The 23,999-nt window shown below is 39.1% G+C and overlaps 2 protein-coding genes across 2 annotated transcripts in view; both read left to right on the top strand.

Moving 5' to 3' along the window:
- Positions 1 to 6: 6 nt before the first annotated feature.
- LOC145982730 (caspase-1-like) lies at positions 7 to 10,326 on the top strand. The gene is made up of 5 exons (XM_083116092.1): positions 7 to 120; positions 1,406 to 1,644; positions 2,167 to 2,348; positions 5,152 to 5,272; positions 7,637 to 10,326. Exons 1-5 carry the CDS (start codon positions 29 to 31, stop codon positions 7,894 to 7,896), a joined length of 894 nt encoding a protein of 297 aa, XP_082972218.1. The 5' UTR covers positions 7 to 28; the 3' UTR covers positions 7,897 to 10,326.
- A 505-nt stretch (positions 10,327 to 10,831) lies between these two features.
- The window catches only part of LOC145982731 (caspase-1-like), a 38,663-nt gene continuing 25,495 nt past the window's right edge, over positions 10,832 to 23,999 (top strand). Inside the window, exons 1-3 of the mRNA XM_083116093.1 lie at positions 10,832 to 10,914; positions 14,970 to 15,406; positions 19,035 to 19,297. Of these exons, the coding sequence (XP_082972219.1) occupies positions 10,894 to 10,914; positions 14,970 to 15,406; positions 19,035 to 19,297 (721 nt within the window). The 5' untranslated portion in view covers positions 10,832 to 10,893. The remainder of the gene's footprint in view (positions 10,915 to 14,969; positions 15,407 to 19,034; positions 19,298 to 23,999) is intronic.

Here is a 23,999-nt window from a genome sequence, read left to right on the forward strand (position 1 = left end):
CAGTTCAGTGTCCGATACAGATTTCGGAATGAAACGGTCGAAGAGTATGGCGTCACTGGAAGATGATGGAGAGCCACCAAAGAAGGTACTCAAAACGGACCCTGAGTACCCCATAGTTGAGTAAGTATGCTTAAATTCTCTCATTCAAAGTAATGGATATTTCTGGAGCAACACACAACAGAATGTAAAAGAGATTGTGAACCAATCAGGGATGCTGAATATAGGATAAGTTTCCTCGTTAAATTAATAAAAAAATTATATATATATATATATATATATATATATATTTGGACCATCTACTATCATCTGTTTGAGCCAATTGCAATATCTGATACGATTTACCTTGTCAGGTGGCTATAATTCATGCACTACAGTCACATGATACGGCCACATGTGCAACTGGTGGTGCACACGTCGACACGTTCTGTCGGAGGCACCAGCTTGTTGGGTCAATCGTCGTGTCGACTTTCGTGGACTTCTAGTTATCATTTCCTGTATTCTGCCTGTCAACTCGGGTGTCCGCACAGGGGCAGGTCTGTTTTTGGGCACATTCGCAACCGAGCTTGTTGCTCTCCATTTCTTCAGCAGATTTTGAATTGTCAACTTGGTGGGAATCTGACGATTGGGATACCTGTCAGCGAACGTTTCCTTTCTCTCCTTTATTGAACGCGTCTGCACATAAATTCCACTACGGCAATCCTTTCTTCAATTGAACGGCATGTTGAACAGTACTGCACGCAAACACCGAACAATTACGTCCAACACAAGGCACTCACTGTAAACACTGAAATGCGCGTGACAAGACGGATCATTGTTGTCGGCATGGCTCGTTGTTGTGACTCCATCCACGATCACCGTATTTTTCAGTCCACATCACGTATGCAGTTTGTCTGATGCAGTACAATAATATTCAACTTACATGAAATAAACATTTTGTATACTAATCGGGACGGGGCTAGTTTTTCGTGCAGCACACTGTATAAGAGATACATGCAATTTTATTGATCAAAAGTGTAAATTGGGGCGTCCCCTAAATATTGTTTGTTTTAAGTAAAATTTGGATTTTTTTTTTATTTACATGTCAAGGATTAAAAATATCCGTGTGGAGAATGGAAACTCGAATACCTGGATTTGTGGACCACCCTAATATATCTCAAATTTGTTTTTTCTTGAGATACGACACTTTGTGACGGGGTCGACGATATGTTCATATGAACTTTTTTGTTTCTTGTCCTGTCAGGAATCATCACCTTAAGTTTGCCACCATTGTTCAGAATCACCCTGTATAAGTATAGATATTTTGGAAGTGAACTTTCTATGCCTTCAAATAAAAAACGTTCCTTTAGCAATTGAATGTTTACTATATTGCTCTTTTTTTTGTTTCTTTTTCCACACCAAAATCTAGTGTTGTTCCTAACACCAAGCTAAAACCAACGGACAGAGAGTACAACATGAACAGCAAAAAGAAATCCAAGGCTCTAATATTCTACCACACGACATTCGACGAATCTCTGCGCCTGGAAGATACAAAGGTGGCTGAAAATGACAAGGAGAAACTTAAAATGACGCTACAAAATTTGAATTTCGAAGTTGAAACCTATAAAGACTTTAAGTGCAAGGAAATCAAGGATAAACTTATTGCTGGTAAGTACTCGTAAAATGTCCTTCTTCCTACTCTTTTAAATTCTAAAATGCTATCAACCTTCTTTCATCTGTTGCAACTCTTTGCCTATTATCAACTGTCTTTATCTCACGAACTACTAGAGACCGAAGGAAAACTTGTTTATAATAAGACATTATTAATATCTCTGTGTAATATATGTTGACTGATCCACCTTTTATATTCGCATATCACCCATCTACCTCTCAACCCTCTGAAGGAAAGATTGGTGATGAAGTGTCTTGAAGTGTGAATAAGGTTGCTTTGAAATTGTGAAAAAACAGTTGCCTCAGTATAAGAAATGAAATAGTTGAAATTCCAATTCCTCTACCACTATTATTAAAATCATAATAAGATCAATGCCCACTTTTACTAACATTAATTCATGTTATTGCCAAAACGTGTTATCTCTGCAATTTTAATGTTTTGTATTTCATGAATAAGTCAATAATCCTCCATCTCCAAAAGTAGTAGTATGGCCTCTGATTTGGTATAATTTTTTCCAGTGGCTGAAAAAGAAGACCATTCTGAACGTGGATGTATCGTTGTGTGTCTGGAAACTCATGGCTCTGAGGGTGGCATTGTATACGCACGTGACGGACCGTACAAAGTTGACACCCTGTGGTATGCGTTCACAGGCGACAAGTGCCCGACACTGGTTGGGAAACCGAAGCTGTTTTTCATCGAGGTAACCTCTTCCATTGCTCTGGATACATGAGGGTGATTCTACTGCGTCGTGTGCAAGTAGTTGCCATGTTTTAACCTAGCAAAACGTTGTCATAATTGCAGAAGTATTAATGAGCAATAGCGGGAATCGCCACATGGGAGGGGGGGGGGTTATGGCACAGACCACACCATCAAATTTTGGGGAGGATTTTAAATAAAATTCAACATTTATATTCATTCATTGTTTTCTGCCTAATTGGCAGGTTTTTCACTGCAATCTCCAGCTTTCCCTATTCTCTGCCTTACGCTTCGTAATAGCATACGACCCAGTTAATTTAATATCATCCATAAGCTGATATCTCTTTCTTCCACGGACTTTTCCTCCTTCAACCATTCCCTCCAAGGCGTCCCTTAGCAGGCAGTTACTTCTTAGACAGTGTTCTAACCAGTTTCTTTTCCTCTTCTTGATGGTCTCCAGTATAGATCTTTTTTCGCCAACTCTCTTCAGTACGGCTTCGTTTCTTACCTTGTCCGTTCATTTTACACGCTCCATTTTTCGCCATGTCCACATTTCAAAAGCTTCGAGTCGTTTTTCTTCATTTCTTCTCAACGTCCAGGTTTCTGCACCATGTAGTGCTACACTCCACACAAAACATTTCACTAATCTCTTCCTTAAACCTATGTCCAAGGGTCCACAAAAAATATTTCTTCTTCTAATGAAAGCTTCTTTTGCTATTGCGATTCTCATTTTCACTTCTTGGTTGCAGCTCATGTCACTGCTTATAGTGCATCCGAGGTATTTGAAGCTATCCACTTGCTGGATTCTTTCACTGTTTGCTCTCACATTAATATTCCTTGGTTTCCGTCCTATAACCATTGCCTTTGTCTTGTTTACATTAATCTTCATCCCATCTTCTAACATACTATTTATGGTTCTTTCATCCTCAGCGAATAATGCCATGTCATCAGCAAATCTTATGAAGTTTATTCTTCTTCCTCCCAATTTGACACCTCCTGTGCCCTGGAAACAATTTTTCACTATATCTTCTAAATAGATATTAAACAAAGTAGGTGATAGGCAGCATCCTTGTCGTACTCCTCTTCCAATTTCACAGTCTTCTGTCATTTCGTCTCGTATTCTCACTTTAACTCTTTGATTCATTTATAAGTTGCTTAGAAGTCTTCTCTCTTTCCAATCTACACCAATTTTCTTCAGAATTTCTGAAAGTTTAACCCAATTCACTCTATCAAAGGCTTTCTCCAGGTCTACAAATACTACAAACACCTCCTTTCCTTTCTCTAACTATATTTTCCTAAAATATATTTAAACATATTTTCACCTTAGGCCATCGTTTCTCAACCTATGGGGCGCAACCCACTGGTGGGTCCCGAGGGGCGTTTGCTGGGTCGCGAAGTCGGGTTTAAAAATGTATTTACTTTGTCTTAAAAATGTATTACATTTATTTAAATTACTAAGGTATATTGTTTTTAACCATTTAAATTCAGCCCTTGTTGTGCGTAGTCTAAACTCTACATTTCTGTTATTCGGGCTCTACTATTCCTTTTTACCGGCATATCTCTGATGTTTAACTCAAGGGAATCTGATATCTGTCGTTTTCGTTTCGGTCGCAGCAATGAGTTCTTAATTATCTGTGTGTCACATGCATGTCGACTTAAAGTGTTGTTTGATATTTCCGACCGCCATTAAGATGAAAAAGGATTTTCATCTCTAATTCAAGTGAAAAGCAAGTACAGAAATAGTCTTGACGCGCACTCAGATTTGCGACTTAAGTTAACCATCACTGTACCCAACATACCCCACCTTATGAGGAAAAGGCATTAGTTCAGTGAGTAAAAATAATGTTTTCAATTTCAGCATGTGTGTTTAGTTAGATGTTAGACTAGAGTAAATTAGTCCTTTAAATTGCATATTTACTTCTCTAGAATGAAGTATGTGTAATTTATTTAAGCAAGCGTAAAAGAGGGATTCTTAAAGTGCACGATGTTACCCAAAATATGATTATAAATTGGGTGCACACTCTTACAAGTAATTCTGCCGGCGTCCATGCTTATGGGTTCTATCAAGTGTAATATCCTTCAAGTAGTGTTGTCCACGGGACGAGACGGGACAGGCTTTTAAAAATTCGAGACGAGACGAGATTGACCATGTGCCCCGAGACAATATAATATTTTCGAGACGAGACAGCATTTCCACGAGACTTCCACGAGACGAGACAAGCCAAAGTCTCGTCTCGTGGGTAACACTACCTTCAAGGTGGGTCCCGGACTGAAAAAGGTTGAGAAGCACATGCCTTAGGCGTACCATATTTAATCCATTAGATGAAGAAACGGAAGTATTTAGGGTTAGTGGACGTACGCCCAACTATTGGAGGGGGAAGGGAATTTCTCGTCATGACATGAACAGTACAGCATTGGAAACAGGTTGAATTACGTTATCAATTATTCATTACTGTTATATAAATAGCAATGTGTAAACTTTCAAGGAAATTGTAACGGGTAATATGTATTATCGGTCGGGTGGGGGGAAAACCAACTCTTGAATATCAGACGGGAATTTTGTTACGGGGGACTGAGCATTAAAAGGGGGAGGGGGGGCATATGCAACTCTAGTGTACTGCTATTACATCTTAGTCCATCGTATATAAATTATGGTTAAGCTCCTCACCGATCAAGTCCGATTGTTAGCGATTTGGTAAGAGCGTAAATTTCGACTGGCCGCTTAATTTCGTGCCGGCTAATGTAGGCAGGTTGGATATTTAAGGATGGAGGTTCAAACCCGGTTCCTTTCTTTTCCTTTCTTTCAGGCTTGCAGAGGAGGTTGGCATGATATTGCCGTGACATCTACAGTTCAAGTCGATTCCGGGCGAATGAGTTACCTTATACCTACTCATCAAGATTTCCTGATTTTCTTCTCAACTGTTGAGAGTAAGCATTAGGGGAGAGTGGGGCAAGTGAGACCCCATAAGAGAAGAAAGGTCTTAGTGTGCACATTATTTTTTAAGAAGAAACAAACTTTTACCAGGTTACACGTAGAACAGATATCAACATTTTTATCTAGTTCAAATACAAAAAAATAATCAACTTCTCGGTTAAAAAATTGAAATAAGTCAAGTCTCCATGTGGACGCACTTGTTCCACCGGGTGGGGCAAATGAGACCAGCCAGATACAGAAATTGAACACTGGAACTTGGCAAATAACTTTCACAGACAAACGTTCTAAATCACTTAAATCGTGTGTCCAGATTAATGGAATGTGCTGCGAGTCCTTCCGACAGCAACATTAACTGGCAAAAGGAATGAGTGGGCATTCCCCAGAACAAAAAATTAGAACGCATACTACTCAACACACATGGGAGAATTGTCGTTAATATTAAACTAACGTACCAGTGAATAAATCAACCTTGGAACAAGTACGACCGTTTAAGATTCTAGGTGCACGCTCTTACCCCACCCCACATGTTTTATTTACTCTATCCCTATATGCGAGTCTAATAATGCTACAGTCACCGTATGTCAGTCTGAGATTCATAAAGAGATATATTATGCAATAAATATATTATAAGTGGTAAAATGTATTGACGAAATGGAATGCAGGCTTCTGTATACACCATAATCCATATAAAGATAACACCGAAAATAAATATATACATATAAAATCGTCAATTTTCCAGTGAGCGTAAAACTTGTTCACACACAGCCTCTCCAGCTTCCATGACACCAACTAGCTTCTTGCGGAGTCATTTCCTGTCGTGGTCTACAATTTAGCTACGATGGACGCACTTTCCCAACCTGCCTCACTTGCCCCACCCTCCCCTACTATTTATTACTAATCCTATTATTCAATTGTATGTATCTCGATATTGGCCTTTAGGCCCGATAGGTCATTGACTTGCATTGATGGTAATAAATGCATATTAAAATGAGAATGGTATTTATTATAATTATCAGTGCTTTTTCCTGGAAAAAAAGGATTTTGGTACTCGTTATTTGTTATTGTATTCACAATATGAACTACTCTAAATATTGCAGTATGTTCGTGAATGATCGTGCACCCACACACACACATTTATTTCGTTAAAATATAATGCTTAAAATAAAATGTTTTAGTTTTATTCTCAGCTATAAAAAGATGCCAGTGCGGCGTACCGACAGACGAAAAAGCCCTGATTATTGTTGTTATTGCATCCAAAGTAAATATATATAAACACAAGATCTATAACGTCTCTCATGACATTAGGTTCTCATTTACATATGAAACAAATAGAACTGACCGAAATATTATATTTTCTAAATTTTTGGACCGCCCACCAAAGGAGACAAATTCAGTACAAGAACTTTCTCTTCTCTTCGACAAAGGAGGGACTTTTGTATAGTGTATTAAATAAATAAAATGGATGTCCAATGTAATGTCGCAGCAGGAACTGAGTTCCGGTACCAACCTGATTTGCCGGAACGGATTTCCGATGCGTACCGGATTACTTTAAGCCCTGCCTATAGGAGTTATCCACTATTGGACATTTCGTAAAATTGTACTTTTCTGTATTTTTAGTTATTTCCTGTCGTTTCACTACATCCTTAGGCTAATCGTGACGCTGAGAATGAAATATAATACAAAACAATGGAACATTCATAGTCTGAACGCAACTCAGACCCGAAATCTTCGAATGTGATCGTGATACAAACATTGAATGCACTTTGCTATCGAGATGAAAAAGGGAAAAAAAAGGACGGATGCATGAAAATGTGGTAAAATATTTCACTGATTACTAAAAAGAGTCATAATTCCTTTCTTGTTTTCAATTCTCCCTTACGAAGAGCACGCCAACGACATTTAACAAGATCTAAGATTCTGCTTTCGAATTGGTAATGTTAACTTACTTTAGTTAACGCAAAATATGGCATTTATGTTAACGGGCCAGGAAAGAGAGTCCTGTTACATTTTGACCAGACTTTGTATAGAACAATGTGACGTTGTAACTTTGAACACAAAGGCTGGCTGCTTTAATTTACACGTTAATGAAGTTATAGTTACTCAGTGGTGCGCTCGGAATTTTCTTCCTTCTGTGTGTTTTTGTTAGTTAGTTATAGTTAGCGGCTTTTCTGCAACATTTGGCTAATCAGGGACCAGGATTTTTGCGAGTGTGAATACAACGCCGTATACCCTGAACTACAGCCCTGTAAGCGATACTAGTGCCACTGCACCGAGGCCAGGGGTACAAATATGTTGGCTGATCAGTAGAGCAGTATACGCTTGTCTTTCTTAACGAGTTCTTTTATCATTTGTTGCAGGGTTTATAGCGATGGACGCGAGAAAGCAGTCGTTTTTTGTGGATGCCCTGTGCCAAGAGCTGCGAGCAATGATGGAAGAGGAAGAAGAGAGAGACATCTTTCATTGGATGACTCGCGTGTGCCACAACGTGGCCAGTCGTGAGTGTGACGCAGTTCCGGATAGAAGGCAGGTCCCTTGTTTAAACAGCACGCTGACCCGCTCGCTCTATCTACGTAAAGGTGTACGGGCTCTAATGGGCAGGGCACGAAGTTACGAATAAAGAAGATCGGTTTTCGCGTATTCGATAGGCTGAGTTGATTTCGCCTGGTTACGATTAGGGGGCAAGATTAAGTACATTTTGTGGATTTACGTTTGTATTTGGAGACAATGAGCTATTCTTGTCGAGTAAAGGTAACGTAACGAGTCGTATCTGTAATTCTGTTACTTTTACACTTTTTTGTTCGTTTCAATTGATTGATTGATTTGATTGAGTTCATGTTTGAAGTCCACTTTATGCACAGTGAAGCTAATCGGGACTGGACATACAGATTGAAGAGGGATCCGAACCACTATGTGCCTCCACCGGATATTGAACCCAGGATCATTTGATTACAATGCGACGACGCTACCACTGCGCCATCGGAAGGCTCTTTTTGTTCGTTTCAATAGTAAAAAATTGTAATAAAATACAAACACATGTAGGGCTATTTGCTATGAGCAAAGGTGTATCGTGGTGTAATCTTTTCAAGGATTAGGGCTAAAATTAACATACATTTTCTTCAAATTATAATCAACACCACATGTTTTTATGTGTGTGTGTAATACATACATAATATATAAATTGTGCGTTTGTGTGTATTAAAACACATGTAGGGTTTATTTTAATAAAAATTCATGTTAATTTTAAATAATTAGTATAAAGAAATAGAACGGCCCGCTTGAAGTTGCAAAGTAAATTAGGCCAGTGTTGGAATCTAACAAAATGCAAATGATATGAGGGCCTAACATTTTTCTTCTTCTTCCTCATTTTGATTTACTTAGAAGTGCTATCACTAAGGTTCCGATTATCCTGACTGAATTATTTAAAACTGTTTCTGAAGTATGCATTCACTTATCCTCTAAACATTACCAAAATATGAACAAAAATGCAAAAGTACTCTTTTTACTAAGCATTTAACATAATCATTTTCTGTTGTCCGTCCAAATTGATAAAATATAATTATAAACTGAACTGGTATGTTTGGGATGAATAGGAGAAAATAGGAATACCTTAAACAGTTTGTTTCCAGTTTCCTCCCTACAGAAATAAGGAAAATAGGCAAATAACTTTCCTTTGCCTTATCGGCACAAGCAAGAATTTATGCAAAGTATTTGGTGAAATGTTTAAAACATCTCAATATGAACCATGGGAGTCGCCAGAGATTTTTGCAGGCGGGTCGGGCAAATGATAAAAGTTGAATAGCAGAATAAATAACAATGAGTATTATTACCACGGCTATAAATGTCTTTATACAGTAATAAATACTATAAGCTATTAAAAACAAATTTTATTCAAAATAAAAATAATAATGATAATAATAATTATTATTATATAAATGTAGAGACTCGATCCACGAAACGAGTGAATACCAGCACAACTATTTTCTATGATTTCCTTTGCATTTTATGCAGTTAGTATCTGAAATGAATTTTGATATTAACTTTTGCAGGTCCCATTCAAGAAAAGGCTTCAAATGTTAGGGGAAAGGTTTGATCATAAAGTTTGTTGTGTGACCTTTCACCCACAACACTGTAATTATTAGAATTTTGAAAACTGTGGAACCATTTGTTCTTTGGATGAAATGGTAGAATATAACCTTGTTCCTGTATTTTTCACTAAATGTTTTTCGATCCAATGCACTTTTACTTTTATTATTCTGTTCGAATACTAACTAAATGAACTTTTTATCTGTTCTTAACAAAAATAGTAACAGACTTTCGGCTTTCTTGTATCTTTAAATAAACTATGTCAATTTCTAGGGGGGGGTCAACCGACCCGTTCAACCCCCCTTCCCGACGCCCATGATATGTACAAACATGTGCTTTTTAACCATATTTAGGCCTAAATATGATGTAAAAATTTGGGAAAATGGTTATTAAATTAGTAAACCCAGTGCTGCCGCGTTCACAAAATCTAGGTTAAATTAACCTAGGCATGAAAACAGAAGCAAAGATAAAATAAAACGACATAAAACCCGAATCCTATCTGTTACCTGTCTAACAGCAATGTATTCAAATTGTGTCATTGGAATAACATTAACAATCGTAACAACAGTGTACTATTTAAGGTGTTTTTGTAATTCATTCTTCAACTTACAAGACCTGGATTTACATTCTTGTAGCAAAGATTTTTTTTGTAATACGAATAAACGTTTCGTCATACACAGCAAAAACTGTCAATTGTATAGGCTAAGCTTCTTATCAATCATGTTACTAATACATTTCGTATTGTTATCAATTTTTTAAAGTATGTACATGTCATTCAAGAGCTTCCGGAGCCAATTTATCTACTTTTGGAATCATACTTGTAGAATTTTTCATTTCATGTCTAGAATATTTTTCATCAGTGTTTGTTGACTGAACTAAGTTTTCTTCAACCGATGTAAATTAAATATATGCACATATAAATGTATTTTAGTTATTTTAATTTCTATTGTAAGCAGTAAACATGATTTAACAAAAATGTTTTTTTGTAACATTCTTTATAATTATCCTTCCAATGTTGTCAGTTTATTTATTTCATAGCTGTTTAACGCTTACGTCGTAGATGTATTACCTATAAAACCGAAGGTTCTGGGTTCGAGATCTTGTCTTGCTAATTCATCCTCATAGCGGCGAGAGGTACATAGCGTAAACAAGCGTCTGGTCTGGAATTCAATTTGAAAGAACCTGGCTCAGCAATGAAACAGAAAAAGCATCAGATCTGGTATGAACAGGAATTGCTAAAACCTCAAAGAGGAGTTTGGATCACAAATAATGATTACATTTTCGTAATGAATTCTAGGTGGAATTGATGTTGCAAATGGATGCGTTGTTTCGTATGTAAAGCACACAAAATGTTATCACAAAAGTTATTGTGTTTTCCTTCCTTACAATGTCAAGAAGCGATTAACTTATCTGTATTTGCCATAACCACGCTATCAGTGATATGAATAACACTTTCTGATGAAACGAACTGCAACCGAAAGATAACCAACACTCCCAGTACCTGCTGCTACCAAGAGTGTTCCTGGTAAAGATGGATGATTCTTTGTCACAGGTATGTAACTTGCTTGAACTGTGTGGCTTGTAATTATAAAGTTATAGTGCAGTGAAGAAACATGGGCGCATCACTGTGTGCGGCACAGGTGCAGAGTTTCTGTGGGAGGGTTACATTCATTAAAACGTACCACAACACCCCTTCTGGTGGTAATCTTTGGTATCTTGTTATACCACTGACTTTCAAACAGCACCAAGTATAGAGGCTTTTAACATCAGAATTAGATGTTGTGGAAGATATTCGGTTTCAAGAGGGATTAAACAAATTGGGGGTGTCTTGAAAATTAAACGGAATATACCTCTTGGACACTAATCACAAGTGGGCATTCATTTTTTATGGGTTCTTGAGGGTCTGATCAATGAGGATAATTTATACCCTAATAATCTATCTTTCTATTCTTGGAAGTTTTCTACATCAATCAATAAAAATAACTAATGCCAAATAAAATTGATATCTTGTTGGTCTCTAAATCCACAAAATTTAATTTCGTTTTGTAACTACAGGTAGGCAGACTTCAGGACCATGTCCTACTGCTGCAAACAAAGGAAGAGCTTATTTCACTGCTTGCATATGCAAGTCCCAGTTTCCAATTCTATCAGATTCAATGAGCTTGCAAGCACTGCTGACCACGTTCATGTATTCCAACGAAAGTTTACTGGTTTGTGACTTATTCTGCAAGTTCTTTTCAATTGTATTCAGCATGTCTCTTATCTTACAACATCGTTTCAGGTGACTGGAATAGTGATATCAATAATAGTGATACCGATTCAACATTAACAATTATCAATATCAACAATCAATCAGTTGTAGCTAGTCTGTATTATTACAGTATACTAATATTAAGTGACTATTATTTACATAAATGCTTGAGTAAGAAGAGCTGGTGTGTGGTGTCAATATAATCGACTGCATCTTTGTAGCGATTCCCTCTATAAAAATAATTATGTCGAATATGTGTAAAATTGGATTATCTTTCATTTTCACCTCATGAAAAATTCCCATATATGCTACATCCATTTATGAGATAAATAAAGGAAACCTATTTTCGAGGCCTTTTTACAAGATGGTTTCAACCTTGATAAAGGAGGGGTTCATGCAAGGGAGTGCCGTGTCGTTATAGGTACAAGATAGGGGCAAGAAACCGTTTCATCATGTAGATAATTTTTTCTTTGATTTTTTCGATATCTTGAGCTTATAAGGAAATGTTAAAAATACCTGTTATTTTCCCATGTGGTTACAAAAGCTTAATTCGGATCGTACGGACTTTTAGTGTATTGTGAACAGTGGCGACCCAAAGGGGTTGGTGGGAGTCAGGGGCGCCGACTTGTCAAAATTATTGTGGTGGCTCTGATAACTGAAATAAATGAATGAATGACTCACTCTCTCTCTTTTTTAAAAATAAAAATTACGTCTTCGTATAGAAGTTTTTAAGCAGCTATTATATTCCTCATGCAAATTAAATGTAACATGAAAAACGTTTAGAAAATGTTTCAAAGTCTCTTTATGTCTTTTGTGTCTGCTCATTTGTTTTTTAGATAATTAACATTTTTATTGAAAAGTATGTATTTACATTACGAGGCCAACCTAACAGTTTTATGCCGGCCTCGGTAGCCGAGAGTGTTGGGTGGTCGACTCAACTCGCCTTCATCTCGAGGTCTCGGGTTCGAGTTCCGGCGAGGGCATGGGTGTGTTTTAATGTCCGCAACAGACATGTGACGGGTTGAAAATAACCTTTATGTTGACGTGCCCATAAAATAACAAATCTTTACAATATTTAACAGTTATATTTAATTATTTACATAAATGCTAACACAAATCGCAGGAAATAGATTTACTTTTTTGTTCTTGCTACAATATTTTACTTTTTAAATTTAATTTTGCAATAATAATAAAAAAGTAGAATGTACACTAAGATATAAAGTGACATACACAACAAAAACATATGAACATGATTTAAAAATAAAGCAAAAGTTGCTTTACGCACTGGGTTATTTTTTTATGAACTCATTAACGAGCGGTCTCAGGTCCAAATTATCAAGCACAGTTTGATGTATGTGGAGTACCGCTAAGCTGCTTAGTCTCTTCTGCCCCATTGTAGATCTGAAATATGTCTTTAGTCGGCGAATAGCACTGAATGACCTTTCGGCTGTGGCTGTCGTCACTGGCACAGTGCGGAGGACCATCATGAATTTGGCAACTTCAGGCAGAAGCTCCTGGAGGGTGCTGTCTTCCAAAAGAAACTTCCTTATGTCACGCATGGTAGTTAAAACCACTTTCTTCTGTTTGGCGATATCACCAAGCATGGACATGTGTAAGGAGAGCCTATCGGCATCCAAATCTTGGCGAAAGAATTCTCGCGTTTGCTGAAAGTTTGTTGTGCAACTGTTCACAGCTCGGATGCATTCTTTCTCTACGGCTGTTAATTATTGTAGTCCTGCAGATTCATGTCCTTGTTTAACACATGATTTTGCTGTGTCACAGACGTCAGTGTATATTGATTTATAATGCTATTTTGGAGTGTAGAACTTGTGAGTTTTGGCAGCATCAGGATTTTCAAGTCTCTTAGGGACGTGACGTTGCCGGAGCAATTCTGGCTCATCAACGAGGCTGCGTTTGCCCTCTGTGCATTTCTGCCAGAACTGCTCAAAACCCATTCGCTTTTCTTGAAAGATGTCAGTCAAGTATTTTAGTTTTGATTCCACTTCTGTAGCACCAATGCGTGGAAACTGAATATTACAGTTTACCTCTTCTATTGGACCCATCACATAGCAGTAGAGGGAGAGAAATATTTTTTTTTGAAGTGAAGCATTCTCTCCAGGTATCCAGCACATTTTGATGCTGCGTCAGTAGAATCTTCTTCAGAAAGTTTCTCAAAAAAATTGAGAAGGTTTTCATAGTTCCTTAAGATCTATTGCATACTGGAAGCTCTCAACGTCCACCGACGAGGGCAAAGTGGTCGCAGTCCAGTATGGTCAGCCTTCTCATTCACATCAAAATATTCCTAAATATTTGCATTCTTTTAGGGGATTCCCAAACAGTCTTTAACAAGTGGTTGGCTAAATTAATTATGTCTCTGATTAATATATGTATAATAGTAAATAATAATTATATACTTAGTATATAGTAATAAGTCATGTGTTTTGCTGTCTCCGGTCATAGTCGCCCCCCCCCCCCCAAAGTTGATGGTTTAGCGGTCTCAGTCCTCCAAAGTTGATGGTCTAGAACTTTTCAAATGTGTATTTAAAGTTAAGTTCATGTGGCACAATTCAGAGTAAACTTTACAAGATAAGCAAAATAATACATTAGATCCTCTTAAGCAAAATTATTTGGTTGGACTCTGCCCCCACATCGTTAACATTGGGGGACTCGAGCCCCCGCAAGCCCCATGGAGTCGGCGCCTATGGTGGGAGTCATAATCACACACTTTGGACCAGTATTCCTACAAAAAAGATCGTCGAAGGCAGGAAAAGATGACAAAATGAGCGCTGACTACTAAAAGAAAAAAGTATGCTTAAACCCCTCCTTTTGAAAATCCTTGGCACACCACTGCATGGTTGTGTGCTGAGTAAAATTCTAAACTTTTTTCCAAAAAAAAAAGTCAACCTTATTTGTCCTCTACTGTATCTAATTTTACTTGGCTGTAGCAGAAACTGTTGCTTTCAAAATATAGCGTGTTCCGCTAAGAGGGATCAAGAAATATTTGATAATTTGTAGTTATTTATTAACACACCTTGATGTAGAAATACTCAGCGTTTAGGAAAATGGTCAATGCAACTCCATGCGTTGAGTTGCCCTGCAGACATCTGAATGGTATTCAATTAAGTACTTGGCTGAGGTAAATACTGTTGCTCTACTGAAGAGTGCCAGGCTTGTTCCCGCATTACACATTGAAGCGCATTCGTTTATTTGCTATTGGTGTATAAAATCGGACAGTTTCTTGTAAAATGTTCTCTTTTTTAAAAAAGTTAAGCATTTATTTGTCGATCCCTCTAAGTGGAACACGCTGTATATAACCAATACAAGAAAATTTCATGGTTTAACCCTTTCCGTGTCAGGTTGGCAAGAAAGATCTGCAAGAAGTGGAAGAAAAGGCATCCTATTCGGAAGTCCACTACGTCTCATCAGAGGAGCGCAAAGGCTCATGGACAGGGGTGACATCTGTCGTGAGAAGCACGGAATCAAAGGTCACGAAGACGAAAGTCAACATACTGACGGACCATGTGACGATTCCTCTAGGTGGACCACCGTTGCAGCGGGAAATCCAAGCTGGCCTTCAAGGGCCGGAAGACCCATTCGTCGACGAACGAACGGAGTCGAGGCAGGTCTTACATGTCCGACAGATGCTTGCGAGTCAGAAAGTCGACGAACCAGCGGAGGACCAAATGACCACCGAGAGAGATTCATCCATCTTTGTGACAACGTCAGACACCGATGAAATGTTGAACAACAAGGTTAAGGAATCTTCAGTTGGGTATCTGAAGGATAATTTCGAGTAAGTATTTTTGCTGATTTTGTGGTTATTATTGTTCCTTTGAATCACTACACTTCCTCTTTAACCTGAATTATGGCCAGCTGAAATAGATATGGAGATAATCACAAAGGATAAACCCCGGCAGGACTAGAACCCAGAACTTTCGATTGTCGAGTTCGTGACCCTTTGTGTAATATTCTCTGAAACTGTAAAGTTGCAAGATACAGTTAAATGCAGAGGAATTCGGGAGTGGCAGACCATTTCAGACTCATATTGGCTAATCAAGACAGTTTAAAGTGGAACCAAATCCGCCCTGTGCCTGTACTGGGGATCGAAACTGGCTCCAATGCGACTAAACTAAAGGCTCTTTGAAATATGTATGTTATCTGCAAATATATATACAGGGTGTTGCAAAATACCTGTTACAACGCTTGGGAGGTGATTCTACAAGCAAAAACAAGGAAAAAATGTCATGTGAAAAAATGTCGAAATCGGCACCGTTTTCGAGTGACAGGCGTGCGAAAATCGCCTTACACCATGTGTAAAGTACAATAACTCAAGAAGGAAGAAATATAGCAATGTCGGAATAAAATAATACAAACAAAATCGTACCTGGTGAATACAATGGTGCATCAATTGAGGCCCAGTGTAAATTGCGCAAGGGGACTCTCAAAGAAAGTGGGGAATCCCCTGATGGAAAATACAAGAAATTTACTACTATCTTCTACATAATGTTGAGATCGGAATGTAGCCAGTAAAAAATGGCGACGTATGTCCACATGTCCCACTACTGCTGGGACACCGTCCCACACCCGGGAAATAGGAAAATAACTGCAAATCTCCTGTTGTACACGGTTCACATTGCGGTTCGAAGAAAAGAAACCAATTTGTCGCATGTCTCACTACTGCTGGGACACCATCCCAAATGGAAAAAAATACTGGAAAATCATAAAAAAAAGTTTTCAATCCCTTAATGTTGACACACTACTTTGCAGTACGAAAAACAAAAGTTAAACAATGGCCACATGTCGTTAGGCTGTACATATACTACAAGAGAGCTCCCCAAAGAAAGTGGGTAATCCTCGAAGGAATGAAGACGGAGAATGGCGAGAAAACGCACACAATGGCATGTAACATTTCCAGGCACAGCACATCTGGAAGGGATTCCACTGAGAAGCGCACAACCTCCGCACATGCAGATCGACGGTATGAAGTACAGCGATATCCAGCATCTTCACTCGTACCTTTCACTAAAGGACACTATGTGGTGCTGATAGGGGCTCACACAAACACCGGTATACTCAGAGACGTTGTTGAAAATGTCCGCCATTGACTTCAAGACAAAGATGGCATCGGCGAAGCACTGATTGTCTGGTACGTGCAAATACCTCTGGCATGTCACCAATTGTCCCAGCAGCGGCACTAACACGAGCAACGAGATCCTCAGCACTTTCCACAGGGGTTTCATACACGAGCCTTTTCATTTCTCCCCACACAAAGAAATCCAGTGGTGTGAGGTCGGGGGAACGAGGTGGCCACGGTAAAGGTCCACCCCTGCCAATCCAACGATCGCCGAAAATATCGTTGAGTAAGGCTCTGGCTCCCCGGTCGAAATGTGCGGGGGCGCCGTCGTGTTGAAACCAGATACGTTGTCTACCTGCCAGTGGCACGTTTTCCAAAAGTTCAGGTAATACGTCATGTAGAAACACCCGATAATTCCCACCACACAAAGTAGATGGCAAAATGTACGGGCCTATCAAGTGGTCACCTACTACGCCACACCACACATTCACTGCGAACCTATGTTGATGATGGCGCACAATGATTGCATGCGGATTGTCCATATCCCAGACGTGGCTGTTGTGGCTATTGAACATGCCGTCCCTGGTGAACATTGCCTCATCGGTCCACAAAACTATTGTTGGGAACTCTGGAATGGAAAGAGTTTGTTGCACGTACCATTGGCAGAAATCCATGCGTAGGGGAAAGTCCGTGGGCAGTATGTGGTGCACCTTATGCAATTTGTATGGGTGCAATCCCTCCTCTCGAAGAACGCGGAACACATTGCTATGGTGGGTTTGTTGAGTACGAGCAATGACACGTGTGCTGGTGTCAGGACGGTCTCGTATCGCGTCCAACACGTCCTCTTCAAATTGCACAGTGCGCACAGTGCGGGGTCTTCCACAATCCCACCTACGGGGTAGTAGAGATCCAGTTTCACGCAGTCGAGCATCAAGTCTTTGAAAGAGTGCATGTGCTGGTAATCGCCTATTGGGAAAACGTTCGTGATACAAACGACGTGCTTCACGGCTGTTTCGGTTTGCCTCTCCATAAACGAGATGCATATCAGCAAGCTCGTGGGTAGAGTACTCCACCATTGTCTTGTTCGAGAACTGCCCAGAAACAGGGGCACTTTCCCTCCGAGTGACGGATCACAACTACCGTGATTAGCACCCACGTAATGTCACACAGGTGTCCACGCAGTTGTTGCAAACCGAGAAAGAACACGGGAATACGTACTCTACGTACAGTATTCCTTAGCGCAATTCAACCATACACACACGCCAGACTAAACTCCACGCTGCGAGACGCAGAACAAGACAGGAAAAACAACGGTCGACTACAGTCTCTACGTAGTATCCACCAACACTAATACGTAACAGGTGACCTACACTCACAGCGCCTCTAGTGGAGCTTTCTGTACCAATTAGCTGAAATCAATCTGAGCGTAATTTGACGGCATAGCGTCATTTTCGAGTGAATTTCCTATTTCCCGAGTGTGGGACGGTGTCCCAGCAGTAGTGGGACATGTGGACATACGTCGTCATTTTTTACTGCCTACATTCCGATCTCAACATTATGTAGAAAATAGTAGTAAATTTCCTATATTTTCCATCGGGATTCCCCACTTTCTTTGAGAGTCACCTTGCGCAATTTACACTGGGCCTCAATTGCTGCACCATTGTATTCGTCAGGCACGATTTTGTTTGTATTCTTTTATTCCGACATTGATATCTTTCTTCCTTCTTGAGTTATTGTACTTTACGCATGGTGTGAGGCGATTTTCGCACGCCTGTCACTCGCAAACGGTGCCGATTTCGACATTTTTTCACATGACATTTTTTCCTCGTTTTTACTTGTCGAACCACCTCCCAAGCGTTGTAACAGGTATTTTGCAACACCCTGTATATATATGTGTGTGTGTGTGATTCTTACGTGAATCCCACAGGATCTTGCTCTAGCAACCCCAGTTTTTTGACCGCTTGCGTCATCTATGTTGTATCTAACAAAAGCAATTATTTTTTGAAAAAAGTATCTCGTATACAAACTCTAGAGTGCGCAGGATTTCTTTTCAAAGGGAGATGGAATTGTAAAAATGAATATCACGTAGCTGCGTTCTAGGTAGAGGCGAGATATACTAAAATATTTCCTTAGAATATTTTACCTTCGTTTTAAAATTGTTAATGGACAAAAATGATAATCGGGGGTCATTTTAATTGAGTTTCCACTTGCCACTGTGACTTTTCCCGAGTTCTTTAATGCTTTCATTTGAAAATTTTATTTTTTCTGAAAATTACGTGTAGGGGCTGTATCCCCATCGGCCCCCCCCACCCCGCGTACGCAAGATAATAAGATAATTCCGTTCCAGGCCGCCTGGAGCTTCATATCGATACAAGCCCAAGAGGATAGAGATATCAACGCCCAAGAATGCCCAGTACTACTGCATGACCCACAGCAGGAGGGGGAAAGCTTTGATATTCAACCACGACAAATTTGATAACAATTTAAGCAAACGACAAGGCTCTGACGTCGACAGGGACGCTATTCGGAAACAGCTGAAGAAACTGGGCTTCAACGTCTTCCTCCACGAGAATCTGAAGCTTGGAGAACTAAGGAAGGTGATTAAGGAAGGTAGGTGGAAATTCATTACTATAATGATTGATTTGCTTTATTTTACTTCCCTTCTTGTCCCACTTTTGGCTAATTTGAGAAGATGAGGATGAGTGATGATATGATGAAATTGATGAATAGACGCTCGCAAACATCCATGGCGTCGTAACGCGATGTGATAACCACTCCGCCACAGGGGCCGGCAATGAAGACGCGACCCGGTAAGTTTCTTTAAAAAAAAGTCGATGTCCTGATTCCCACAATTTTACTCGCAAATACTTCTATTATTTTTTTTAAATTCATACACTAATTAAATACACCACTGAAATTAAATAATAATTAATTATGGCATAATCAGAAAAGGTAATACTTATATTCTGTCTAGGCTTGTTGGAAAATATAAAAGTAGGTTTGAATAAGTTGTCAACTGAATGTAATGAAATATTGCAGTTTTCTCAGGCCAACATCACTAAATTAATTTCAACGCCAAACAATTTCCAATTCTTCATAATATTTCCACTATAAAATAGTTAATGAAAAATACTGCGGAAACCACGAGTATAATACGTTTCAGGAGAACCTCTCGCCCGGCGGTTGAAAAACACTGCATAGTCTGCTGAAATTAGAAGCTTTAGTAAACTAAGGGCGAACATGTAGAGCTTTGTAAACAATCTACAAACCAGAAAAAAAAACATCATTCCCCACATGGCAGGCCCGTACCCAAGGGAGAAACAAGGGACCCATGGGCCCACTCGAACTAAGTGAACCCATAAAAACCTATTTTTCAGATTTTGCAAGAATTTCGCTTTTGTCTTTGCGTAAATGAATGGGTTTTGTTTGTGAAGATAGACAGGCTCTAGAAGTCTGCAGTCTACACTATTGAGAAATTTTAGTTCTACAACCATTGATGCTAGGCTAGCAGATGTTCCGATTTAGTCGGGACAGTTCATTCATTTTAAACCCTGTCTCAATCTTTCTCGAACCGCAGTCATGATGTAAAAATATCCTCTTTTTTTTGTTTCCTCACATTCAGAAGTGTTCTTCATTACAAGAAGCATTGCTAATACGTATTTACAAATGTAATTTACAAACATAAAAAAATCTGTGGTGTAACAGCCCTTGAGGGCCACCGACCGCCTGCCTCACTCCCTCATGCCTCAGAAGAGGTGGGCTATCATCCAACCCAGAGTCGTTGTTGGTTTTTTTCATGATCGTGTTACGCTACTCATTCGTAGCTCACAAATTTCCTCACGATGGGTGGCTACTACTGTTGGGCGATATATCGTCTAGACGATATATCGCGATAATGAAAAAATATCGTCCAGGCGATATCAAATAGACGATATATCGTCACGATATTTTGGCGATATATATTGTGTCGCCGATATGTATCGTCTCGACGATATTTTATGATTGTGTGATTGATTTCGTGTTTTAAGTACACTTTATGCACAGTAAGGCTAACCGGGACTGGACATACAGTTTAAAGTGGGATCCGAACTACTATGTGCCTCCACTGGGTATCGAACCTGGGACCACGATATTTTATGAATTGAATGCTTGTTGTAATTTTACTGGGACGTGTTCGATGGCAAAGTATGAAGATGGTATGCCTACTTCTTTGTTGCTCCAGTCCTTATTCCGTTTCTTCTTCCTTACACACTGCATTTTTGAGGAAGTTTGTGCTGAAAGGAAGGTGTGTAAATAAATTATTTCTATTGAATACATATCTCTCTCTCTCTTTCTCTATCTCTCTCGCTCTCTATCTCACTCACTCACTCTTAGTTTTAGGTAAAATTTGCACTATTGAACTATTTGCACCAAAGAACATCGGTAGATTCTGGACATGTTACCACGTGAGATATGTGCCTTGTCAACGATATAGCATCCATAATATTTATCATGTCAGCGAAATATATCATGTCCAAAATTAATACACGACTTAGCCTCTACTCCCACGCAAGCACAGTTTGACTTAAATAGTAAAAAAAAAAACAAAAAAACATTACAGTAAGCTGCACATGATATAAAAATTCGTCGTTCTGGGCAACTATTACCTATAATCAACAACATGGGCCGTAAACAGTGTTAGGCTTAAATAGAAGCACTAAAAAGTCTAAAATAAAACTTCGTTAACAATGCTAGACGAATGCGGAAATAGGGAAGCACTTTTTACAGCTTAATTAGTCTGTCAGCACTTATGGTGCATGGAAAACATAATTTGTGAAGAATGAATTGTTCAGATCACTATATTGATCATTTGATATTCTAAAAAATCATCCTGATGCAGCTTATTGTGCGTATCTAGCATTGTACTGCCCAGGAGGGTAAATTTGAAGTTTGTGTCCAGCTACCTCTGCAATAAGTCTCTATTGATGACTCTGCCTAACATTTTATTCCTATTTTCAACAATATACATAACTCATTAGTTTTTATTTAGTTTCCTGATTTGTGCGAATATCCTAGCTTTCATGTATAGGAAAGTTTAGTTATTGCACTGCATTATATTCAAGCACCTCTCATATCAAGTCTTATATTTTTCGTACTGCTGATATTTCATTTCACGATAGTTGTATTAATTTTTGTCATCTGAATAACTGAAGTTAAACTATTAATACGTAGTTCTAGTGCATGATAAGCCTGATCTTTCCGATGAAAGTGCAGAATAATAACATTTTCGGGCGGATACAATAGTTACATGGGGGAATAGATTCGTAATAGAAAAGATGAAGTGAGAACTGCAAATGCAAATGCAAAATGATCCCTATTGTCAATGGAATTGTCCTGCTAATATTGCGTACAATCCAGAAAACTACATCACAGTTTTTTTCCCTTCTAGGTTCAAGAGCATTTTTTTACCTTCCGACGGGTTGAATTTTAGTTCATCCTACATTTTCCTAGAAAATTTATCTCTAAAAACTTTGTGCCTTCACCGGGTATCGAACCCGAGACCCCTTGATTACCTGGCAACAACGCTACCACTGCGCCATTGGGGAGGTCCTATGCTAAAATTAGAAAAAGTAGCTGGACGCGATCATTTCTATTACATTGTATATATTTGCGTTTGTCTTCCTCCTGCCCTCGTCCTAAGCGGTTTACTCAATTTAGTGTTGTGTATTGAACCTGATATTACGACGGCCACCCATTCAGAAAGATTTCGATTTGTTGTGCATTGAACGAGTGCTCCCTGGGCGATGGCAACAATGAGGGATTCAAAGGGAACAATTAAAAGCTAAAACTATCGAGGCCTCGGTGGCGTAGGTGGCTTTGGTCGATCCCGTGCATGCTCTTGGGTGCAGCTTGCTTGTCCCGCGTGATAGCTACGTGCTTGACGGCGACTTGCCTACGCCCGGACACACGGAGGATCCCTCTGACTTGGAATTCGTCACCCGATGGTGGGCCTCACAAAGTTTTTATTCATTATGTGAGGATGGATTGATTTAGGATCTAGAGATAGACGGTGCACAACCATTACCTTCCGCCAGGAGTCCCGGGTTCGAATCTCGGCCTGGGCATGATTTTTTTTAAATATTTTTTTTACAGATTCTCATTTTTCGTGTTTATAAGGGTGTTCGTTATGTTTATTATCACAATAAGATGCACCGTTAATACAGAATATTTGTAAAGTACTCCTTCTTTAATACAGGGTGTCTATAAATTAAGTAGATATATATTTTGTTGAAATATTAATTTTATTCGCGATGTTTTTCATGGTGTATGTTCGTTATATATTACTTTCAACATGTGCACCATTAAGCATTACGACACACTGCCCATTTGTCGGCAATGGCGCGTAAGACGTTCTGGAGCATTGCCGGTGTTATGGCGGCAGCAGCTTGTTTAATGCGATTTAGGAGTTCCTCGAATATGGTAATTAATGGGTCGGGTGAACACATGTCAGCAAGAAGGGGCACCATGTCATTATGCCTTAGATGTCCGCACGTTCCTGAATACTCACTTTTCTGGGAAATGTATTGGCCACGGAAATCACTGATGTGGCCCCTGACCTCACGCCCACGGACTTCTTTGTATGGATATTTATCAGAGAACGTGTGTTCATCCGACCCATTACCACATTGGAGGACCTCCGAAACAGCATAACACAAGGTGCTGCCGCCAAAACACCCGCAATGCTCCAGAACGTCTTTCGCACCACCGCCGACAGATGGGAAGTGTGTCGTAATGCTTGATGGTGCACATGTTGAAAGTAATGTGTAGTAATCACTAGTTCAACAAAATAGATACAAATTTATGGACACACTGAGCAAGAGAGATACCGGATGTTTTCGGAAAACGAAAGATGGCTATTCAATGAATCCGATACACATGGGAGAACGGGACAATGCTGGTCTCACAGTAGAAATGGTTCATATACTGTTGGTTATAAAATGTTGAGGCAAGAACCGGCTGAACTTTTAGACATTACTGAAACGTTGAGACAGAGAGAACCAGTTCTTTTTCTTACAGGATATCTATATTTAACAATAAAAGTGGAAAATTCTAAGATTTTAATTGGAAATTTTGAAAACCAGTAAGACTAAATAGATTGTAAACAAAAGTAAGCTTGAAGTTAGTCGGTCAGAATCTAACACAACAGGTTTCCGTGCGTTGGAAAAAATAAGAAATGAAATATCATCAAGCATTTTATTGCATCTGTAATCATCTCGATTTTCATACATAGGCTACATATATTTATCTATCTATCTATGTAATAGAATATAAT

Source organism: Lepisma saccharinum, unplaced genomic scaffold (genome assembly GCF_977018435.1).
Source record: "Lepisma saccharinum unplaced genomic scaffold, izLepSacc3.1 HAP1_SCAFFOLD_379, whole genome shotgun sequence".
Classification (NCBI taxonomy): domain Eukaryota; kingdom Metazoa; phylum Arthropoda; class Insecta; order Zygentoma; family Lepismatidae; genus Lepisma; species Lepisma saccharinum.